Source organism: Harmonia axyridis, chromosome 2 (assembly GCF_914767665.1).
Source record: "Harmonia axyridis chromosome 2, icHarAxyr1.1, whole genome shotgun sequence".
Lineage (NCBI taxonomy): Eukaryota > Metazoa > Arthropoda > Insecta > Coleoptera > Coccinellidae > Harmonia > Harmonia axyridis.
The window spans coordinates 36,463,187-36,473,219 of NC_059502.1; the positions used below are offsets into that span (position 1 = coordinate 36,463,187).

The window sequence follows — 10,033 nt, forward strand, 5'->3', positions numbered from 1 at the left end:
CAACAGACAACTACTTTCCTACTTCAAATGGCACACCTAGTATATAATTGCATCATTATATTATTTATTTGATGACAACTCCAGTATTATCCATAAATTTGGTAAAAATCAAAGGTTCATGGAATTCTTATGAAAAAAATTATGAAAACAAGGATTCACATTTTTTGATATTTCTGCAGAAAAAGTTTTTTTTTAACCTTTTCATTTTCGGTTCTGCTAATACGTAATAATACTGTTAACGGTTTGGACCAAAAATGTACAGGGTGTTTATGAGAAGATCATGAACTTGGACAATTCGAATTCATCAAAACTCAAGATTTTAAAATGATAACCTATATTTTTTATTCTTTCAGTCAATTCTTAGTTCAAAAAGTGAGGGGATAACTTTAAACAAACACTATACCTAAAATGAAAACTTCAAGAGGAAAAATTGTCATTTCTAATTGAAAACATGGAGAGGAATTAGAGTCGATGTTTCGATAACTAAATTTGACATTATCTATACATGAATTTTAGTGAATTGTTCGTTGGGTTTGTTGAGAATCCATAAACCAATAAAAATTTTCAATTACGAATAATTAATCACAATTAATGAAATGTCAAATTTAGTTATCGAAACATCTACTTTTAATTTCTCTCTATGTTTTCAGTTAGAAATTTCGGCTTTTCCTTAGCACAAGTTCTTCCTGGATAACTCTTAAAGTTTTTATTTTAGGTTTAGGATTTACTTAGGAAAAATTTACACCACGTAGCTTTGACCAAACTTTATGTACGAAGTTGTACATTCACTTCATCTTCTTTCTTTTTTCGAAGTGAATAAGTAGAAGGCAGCACTATACGACGGTTTCAAATTATGGTTTTAGCTTTTCTGTTATGATTTTTGTTAGGTTTTTTTTTCACAAAAATTTTAAAAATATATGAGTGCTTTGTACAAAGTACATATCATCAATTTTTTTTGCGCGAAACGAAAAGTTACCATTCTCATTCGCAAATAAAAAATATCTACTTTCTACAATGTGAATTATTTGTAAATTATTGTTTAAGGAAATTATGTGAAAACCTCATAAAAATCGGTGATTTATAAGAAGAATATCTCTAATTTCGTTTTGAACTTATTTATTGAATTAATTACGATTTCTATCAAATTTTGTTTGAATTTTTCACTACAGAAAAAAATAAATATTGTGAGAATTGTAATTATTTGCAAATATAATATCTTACATGCATCATTATAATCAATTGGTGAAAAAATTATATGTTCAACTCTGCAGCAAATTAGATTGACTGCCTTAGGTGAATTATCAGCCGCGGCAGTCAATCTACTACTTTGCTGCGTCATTTTTTTTTTCATAAGAATCCTGTTAGCTCATGAACCGTAGAGTTTTTACCCAAATTATGACATATTGCTGAAATTGTCATCAAATAAGCTATCTAATGATACAATAATATAATCCGAGCCGTCGCTGGGGGGGCAGGGTAGGCGGTCGCCTAGGGCGGCAAAATTCAAGGGCGTCATTTCAAGCTAGATCAACAAAAAATCACATGTGTAGAAATTCAAAATACCGAATGAGATTTAATTCGGACAGCAACGAAAGGAAGGAATATGGATAAATTTAATTAACATCAAAAACCATCAAAGGTGCCGCATTATGTATTATACTCATAAATATCCAGATGTCCCGTAATATTCGCATAGTGCTGTTTGACGCTAAAAAAACACATGCACTCATTAGGCTTGTCGGCGTTCGTTTTGCTAAACGTTGCCGAATTTTATTGCCACTTGGTGTGGCTTCTCTGGATTGTTATTCTTCTCAACTCTCCGATCAGAATGATGATTCCTCAGAATGGAATGCAAAATATACGAGAAAAGATTCCATTTCACCATTTACAGCTTATCCTCCTTAAGAAATATAAGAATTTTTTTTATTTCATACCACATTCTTCATATCGAATTAACTAATGTTGGGCGTGGGCACATTCGAATTTATAATAATGGTTCATCCGCATAATCCGATTGTTTTACTCGATGATCTTAAAGAAAAAACAAAATGTTCAAGCTTTTATAGAGTAAAAACTGAGCAGAAGAACCTTAAACTTCAAGGCCTGCTCTAGGGGGACCGCAAATAATGGAGGGCGGCATTATCTACTTTTTCCGAGGAATCTTGATTCCTGGAAGATGAATTATATATTTTTTCTCTATTTCAGTATCGTAATGAGTTCATTACAGTTCTAAAAACAGTGCTGTAATGAACTCATTACAGCATCGTTTTCAGTTATATTTTTCGTTTTGCGGTTGTCTATACTGACTTCCAATCCTATCAATTTCAAACAAACGTCAATAATTGTCAAAATGATATAATTTGGATACAGTGAAATGATCTGCAACATTATTCGCAATTTCTCTTAATTCCTGTGGTGATAAATCGATTTCGTTAGACATAATTAATGAATTTAATGCGTAATTGTAAATTATTTCAAAATTCGAAATATACCATTCAAATTCATATTCCGTGATCTGTCAATTTTCGTAACAGTCACACCAACTGCCAAGATACAATACAAATGTCACTAGGATTTATAATCTGAATTTTTCATTGAATTGCGACAATATTTCACAAAACTTGACTGAAATAGAAAAAATATAGTCTAATACTCGTTGCAGAAGGCTATTCCAACACTCATGCGTACGAAAACTCGCCCCTTCGTCGCTCGTTTTCGAATTTCGCAATCGTGTTGTAATAGGAGTCCATTCTGCAACTTGTTTTAGAATATACTATTAATTCGACGAATTTCACATTTGATTTTTTTTTATCAAATTCACTAATCTTAAAAATCTTTGCCTCGAGAATATCTGCGTCTATTTGAGTTAAAAATAATGTTCAAGCGTTTTATGAAGCCGAAACTCAGCAGAAGAGTCTAAAACCTGAAATCAATTGATATATTTCATCATTTATTCATAAGGATTCAGTTGAGCACGTTTATTGTTTATTACATTCCATGTTTTCTGAATCATCTATAATTCGATTTGAATTTGAATTCATAAAAAATAATTACACTTGAAATACATTTTTTCTTTCCTGAAATACTTTTCATAAAAATTGTGGGAAGTTTTCCACACTAAATATCTGAATACAAAAACCCAAACCTGCAAGGGTGCCGACTTGTATTTTTGCCGGGGCGGCAGAAATGCTAGAGCGGGCCTTGGACCCCGATTATACAATATTAATTTTTAGCATTCTGCAGAATTAGCTTCTGTTAGGGCGGCAAATTGGATCTCTGCCTAGGGCAGCAGTTTGGCTAGCGACGGTCCTGAATATACTAGATATGCCATTTGAAATTAGAAAGTACCTAGTAGTCTGTTTCCGGTTTAACCGGAAGTTTTATAGATCTGAAAATATTTTAAGGAGAACCCCATCAAGCGAATTTTCAGCACAAAATTATAATTAGTTTTTCATAAACGTCTAATATGCCATGAGATTAATCACCTTGTGTATAACAAACTCTACGAACAAAACTTATAACTTTTTTTCGCAAATGGTTTATTTTGTACCCCACAATAAAGTCAAGAAATGGTTGCGAGCACATCTAGGTCGATTGGTTACTCAATTTCAGACTGCTAGTGTGTTTGGACAGGCGTTTATTGCTGCTGACACTATGACAACTGCAGTAAATTCCTTTAGATCTACAGGAATTTGGCATCTCGTACCAAAAATGTTCACGGATACAAATTTTCAGCTTCAGCTGAAATGACCAATAATCCAGAAAATCTAATTTGATCGGTGCAATCAAAGCAAATGACTTCCGAACCCGCTCTTCGCCCTTACTCTCCGCAACCTGGATATCCAGGAATAAATAATAAGAAGATAAGTAGTTACGACATACAAAGAACTCCTGAATCGGCTCTTCAATTCAGCACTCCGCAATCTAGATGTTCAGAAATTATTAATGCTATACCAAAAATATCTGTCCTTTGGGGAGTCGCCTGAAGCCATATTACCCTTACCTACTTGCCTACCTAGAAGTACAAACATCGCAACGGGTTACAAAATGTAGAGGAAAGACAGCGATAATTACGGAGCCGCCTTACAAAAAGGAATAAGTTGAACAACAAAACGAATCTGGCTTGCAAAAGAGATTTAACGAAGAGTTCAGAAGGTAAATCGGATAAAATTAAGACGAAGAAAATTAAAAAATTTCAAGCAACTCAGAGGCAAATTCAAAATGTACCTTCTGACGATGACGAAGATGCCGAATGTCTGTATTGAGGTGGGTACTTATGGTCTCAGTCCAATGAAGGGTCTATTAGGTGCAGAAAGTTGGGCACATTGCTCGTGTGCCGGAGAAGACGATGAAGTTACGCATAATTGTATTTCAGAACATATTTTGTGTTTTATATGTTTTTTTTTCATTTTTTAAGATCATGAGAAATATTTCCTCCAATCTGTTTGATTTTTTTCATTCAAAAACTGATATCCCACATTGGCTCACTAAGTACCCTACTTGCCCTCTATGGCGGGGCATTACGGAGTAAATGCGTTTCAAGAAATAACTTTTTTTACACGATTATTTATTGAAGTAGCGATGAAACATCATAGCACATAAGGAACAACATATCAAGTAAGAGGTGTAAACTATTAAAACATTTTGTTATTAATAGGGTATTCCATAATGCCCCGGTCTCCCCTACCTACATGATCTAGAAGCGACACTATCATGAGAGAGGTTAGTTTTTTAAGAAAACTTTCTCTGGGTGGGGCAAAATAAAGCGAAATTATAGTTCTGCTACACTTGTAATTATTCAAGCCTAAGTATGTCAAATTTAAGAGGGGGGAGGTTGGCGTAGCAGAATTTTAGGGGGCGGCCGCCCCCCCCTCCCTACCGTCACCAATGTATATATATAGCAAGCATAGATTTATTTTTCTACAAAGAATTAAATTTTTTAATAAAATAAATTGCAATTAACAATGGGTATAACAAAATGTTAATTGGCAAGATGTTAGTAAAGAAGCAGATCCTGACTTCTCGCTGCCCACTTTTAATTTTGAACATCTGAATGTAGAACGTCGTAACTGAATCTAGGCGCATTCAATAACAATAATAAATTGTGGACTTAAAGGCGAACAACCACTGGTTACCTATAGTTTGAACAATGTATATCTGTGCCATCAGATGGCCAGAACATGGACTCGAATCTCGATTAGCATATACTGAGTAACCGAATGTTTGGAATGAACTTTAGAATATTCGAATAACAAATCGGGTACTCTTCATTTTAGCATTATTCGATTATCTGGTAAATGATTTGTGTACCAAATACAGGAACTAATAACCTTTAAATTTCGTTTGAAAAAATACTTGTAAATATTCGTATTGAAAATTAATAAATGACTATACTTCCGAAAACTTTATTCCAGAGAAATAGGCTATGTGCTCTATTTACATCAAAGGTTATAATGATATTAATAATAATAATTTCTGATAATTATACTCAAATATTTGCAGCAATATTTAAGTTCAAGTAAGAGGAATCAGTCAAAATCTGATCATCAAGCCAAGATGATGGCAAGAGGGTTACCTGAAAAAAAACCAATCGAAGGCGTTAAGCACATTATACTTGTATCTTCTGGTAAAGGGGGTGTAGGAAAAAGCACAGTATCAGGTGATAACTTATGACAGTAATAATGATGATTGCCTGATCTCAGATTTCCTTTCAAGTTAATCTAGCATTAGCACTAAAACGTGTAAATCCATCTGGGAATATTGGCTTGTTAGATAGCGACGTCTTTGGTCCTTCCATTCCTCTTATGATGAATCTTTCAGAAGTTCCTTTAGTAAATCAAGATAAAATGATTGAACCATTGCAGAATTATGGAATTAAATGGTTAGCATGAGAAGCTGATGCAAGAGACATCGGCGTTATTAATGTCAAATGCATCTTCCTTTGGAAATATGACTTTTGCTAAGGATGATTTATCAATATTTATTTTTTGGAATTTATTCAATACTTATTTCTATCATACCTTTTGGAAATCAATCATTTCTCAGAATTCGGTTAGAAATATTTTTATTTATTCATTCTTATTATGCATGTTTGCTTGCAATGGTTTCTCTCTCATATATTTATGTGACTCTTTTCGTTCTATTGTATGTCTCATAAATATTTTTATGTCTGAAGGGAATAATAATAAATATTCTGTATTTGTTAAAGTATGTCAATGGGATTACTCATTGAACCTGGTGCTGCAATCATATGGAGAGGTTTAATGGTAATGCAAGCCCTACAAAAATTAATGAGGGGAGTAAACTGGAAGGGAATCGACTATCTTATAATTGATACACCACCAGGAACAGGGGATACACACCTTTCTTTGATACAAAACCTCCCAATATCAGGTGAGAATATCTACCATCTACTTCATAAGCATATACATTTTTTAATTTTAGGTGTAGTTCTTGTTACAACTCCCCAAGTTGCCGCCTTAGAAGTAACAAAGAGGGGAGCAACAATGCTTCACAAATTGTCGGTTCCAATTATTGGAATAATAGAAAATATGAGTTCTGCCATTTGTCCCAAATGTAACACAGAAATATCTATTTTTGGTAACAAAACTAAGGATTTAGCTTCTGAAATAAATTGTTCAATATTAGAAAGAATACCTTTAGAACACAATATTTCAGAGAGCAATGACAGGGGAACACCTATTGTTGTAGAAAATCCTGATCATGCTACTTCCAAGTCTTTTAATAGATTAGCCAAGAATGTAATTAAGTTTATTGAAAATAAATAAAATTGAAAATAAATATTTTTCATTAATTGTACAGGATCTTAATCAATAATTGTAACTTTCTAGTGGTCTTTGAAATATTTTCAATTTGCTTAACGCAGATTTGAATATCGAGAAATTACAACATTTGAATGAAAATTGATAAAACACAATTTTCGATTGTCCATTTCTAAATTTAATCAAATGAAATAGTTGCCAGTATTAGTGAATAACGGTGAAAAGCATCTCAAATTACGAGGTTACGATTATTTATAAAGATACTGTATAACTCATGAGCACATCAATTTTTTAATTACCAACCTCAAAAGGTTCACCCAGAACAAAGGTTCAAAGAATTCACATTCCATAATAGTCCAGACATTTTAGTAAAAAGCAGGTACTTATCATCTCAGAATTTGAGAAACCCAGCTATAAGCTTGTATTTGGACGTCCTAAAAGTTATCTCAAATCCTACATATGGTAGGGTGTTCGCGACTATCAAAATAAAAGCTCACAAAAATCGATTTTTGGAAATTTTTGCAAATATCCCATTACCTATCTATAGGTTTTTCGCTATATCAATGATCAATATTGTAGAAAATAAAATTTTCTACAACTTTCGTTCCTAAAGGTTTTCTATACGTTGAATCGTTTTCGAGATAGATGGCGGAGAATGGATGGTTATATCATATTATTATCTCTCCGCCCTCTATCTCGATTTTTGAGACCTATGACCATTACATTTTATAGTCGCGGACACCCTAGCATATGTAAGTTTTGAGGCAACTTTGAAGATGTCAAAATACAAGTTTCTAGCTGGGTATATCTCAAATTTCGAATTTCTTATTGTCGACTGGGCTATAATAATTGAAATGTATGTTCTTTTGGAGAGTTTTCACATGAGTGACACTTATTCCTCGGTGTATATAATATATATAAGTATTATACGGAGCCTATGAATATAACGGTTATTGATCAAAATTGTATAGAAAATTTAAGGAATTGACGTGAGCTTCCGGTCGCTCATTCATGCGTTAATTGCGGCGCAGAAGATTTCATGGAATTTTTATTATATTCACGGAACCCCCTCTCAGATTTTGTCCAATAACAAACTCGACCAAAGCTAGCCTGTAAATTTCAAGTTTCTAAGTCTATGAAGAAATCCAGGGCTGAGGCTCATCAAATGCTCTCAAATTCCTATGTTGAGGCCTCTATCAGTGAAAGAACGTGCCGAGAGTAGTTTCAACGCTTTTAGAACGGTGATTTTGACGTCGAAGATCAGCATGTTGGTGTCAGAGAGAAGGTTTTCGAAGATGCATAATTGGATGCATTACTTGATCAAAACCATAGATAAACTAATCTTTATCTATGATCAAGACTCGAGTCAAACGCAACAAGAATTGGCAGGATCATCGAGAGTGACGCAACAAGCCATTTTAAAACGCCTGAATGTCATGGAAATGATTCAGAAACAAGAAAATTGATCAGCTTGTAAGGCCAAGACAGAAGGGATTTCTGCATCGCATTGTGACTGGAGATGAAAAATGAGTTAATTACGATAATCCAAAGCACAAAAAATCATGGGGATATCCCGGCCATGTTTCCACGTCGATGGCCAAAGTGAATATTCGCGTTTCCAAGGTCAGTGGGTTCGGTGGGACCAGCTCGGCGTAGTGTATCATGAGTTGTTAAAACCGACTGAAACAATCACAAGCGATCGTTATCGAACGCAATTACATAATGCGTTTAAGCCGAGCATTGAAAGACAAACGGCCGCAATACAACGAGAGACGAAACATGATAAAGTTATTTTACAGCATGACAATGCTCGACCCCATGTTGACATACTTGGAAACGTTGAAAAGTGACGTCGCTCTCTCATACTATCACTTGTTTCGATCAATGGCACAAGACCTAGCTGTCCAGCTCTTCCGGTCTTATGAAGAAGTGAAAAATTTGAATCGATTCGTGGATCTCTTCAAAAGATGACCAGTTTTTTCAAAGCGAGATTCGTACGCTGCCCTAAAGATGGGAGAAAGTAGTGGCCAGCGATGAACAATACTTTGAATCATAATAGTTATTTATAATACAAGTGCAGAAGGCATTGATATTCTTCCACGAGTTCAAAATTCAAAAACGAGCCACGAAGTGGCGAGTTTTGGAATGAACGAGTGGTAGAATGAACCTTCTGTACGAGTATTATACATTATTTTCTCTAATTCATTGCATTTTCATTGAAATTAATGAAATATTTCCATAAATATAATTTAGTGATTTTTGCATTGAAAAATGTTGGTTGCCAGAACTGATTTCTTTAAGGCAAATTGATGAATTGACCTTAGAACATTAATTCTAAGGTTCGCGTCAGGCTGAATATGAAAGAGAGAGATGCAGCTAGATGAGTCAATGTCAAAATCATATGACCAAAACATTGGACTTACGTTTGGAAAATCTTGAATTTTTCTTTTATTCTGAATGAAACTCATTGTTATTTTGATATATTGGAATTTAAGCAATGTAAACGAGGGTTAGAATTGCTTGAAATCTTTCTTATATTAATCTATTTTCGACTATCAAAAGTTTAATTTTTGTTTGAGAATTTATGGAAAACGCTATAATAAATGATATTTCTATCATTTATATACCAAGAAAGGAAAGCATTTTTTCCTTAGGTATGTATATAGTCTTTTCTACTACTTTTAAGGTCGTCATTTTTATCAGTCAGGGAGGAAAATGGTACTTCTACTCCTGCCGGGAGGAAAACATTTTTCCATCCTTCTTTAGGGTCGAGAATGAAGTTTTCTATTAAGATAGTATTATATCGCAACTTAAAATGAGAATAATTTTCATATATTTTTATCAAGTGAAAATCATTATATTATGTTATTATTGAGTGAAGATGATCATTCTTTCAAATGTTTGGTTGGAATAATCAATTCAATATAGACTAATTCTTAAATATAACCATTTAAAGATTCAAAATGAAAGTATACTGCTTAGTAATCTCCTATTTGTGTTGTTCTATTTTATTACTTTGGCTTTCGACAACCAAAATTCTAAGTACAAATATTATTGATGGTAGAATGAAAAATCATTTTTACAAACAATTTTATCGTTTAAATACAATCAGTTATGTCTATTACATTTCATTCTTCAATTTTGTACATGGGCGCCCGCAGGGGGGGGCCAGGGGGGGCCATGGCCCCCCCTGAGATTTTGATTGTCTCATTTTTCAGCACAACACCCTCAATATAACTTACTCACTCAAT

The 10,033-nt window shown here is 33.6% G+C and overlaps 1 protein-coding gene across 2 annotated transcripts; it reads left to right on the forward strand.

Annotated features, from left to right (window-relative positions):
* Positions 1-5,278: 5,278 nt before the first annotated feature.
* On the forward strand, positions 5,279-6,801 carry LOC123672254 (iron-sulfur protein NUBPL). Of its 2 annotated transcripts, none has more exons than XM_045606284.1 (5): positions 5,279-5,447; positions 5,503-5,659; positions 5,716-5,881; positions 6,209-6,393; positions 6,451-6,801. In XM_045606284.1, the coding sequence occupies exons 1-5, from the start codon at positions 5,385-5,387 to the stop codon at positions 6,786-6,788; spliced, it is 909 nt and encodes a 302-aa protein (XP_045462240.1). In that variant the 5' UTR covers positions 5,279-5,384; the 3' UTR covers positions 6,789-6,801. The 2 variants fall into 2 exon arrangements, with proteins under 2 accessions (XP_045462240.1, XP_045462239.1); XM_045606283.1 differs by having other exon boundaries at positions 5,285-5,447; positions 6,445-6,801.
* The last annotated feature ends 3,232 nt before the right edge of the window (positions 6,802-10,033 follow it).

Coding starts and splice junctions, on each gene's coding strand:
- LOC123672254 (XM_045606283.1), top strand. CDS start 5,385: ATGACTATACTTCCGAAAACTTTATTCCAGAGAAATAGGCTATGTGCT. Junction 5,660..5,715: donor AGGAAAAAGCACAGTATCAG/GTGATAACTTAT, acceptor TTTCCTTTCAAG/TTAATCTAGCATTAGCACTA. Junction 6,394..6,444: donor ACAAAACCTCCCAATATCAG/GTGAGAATATCT, acceptor TTTTAATTTTAG/GTGTAGTTCTTGTTACAACT.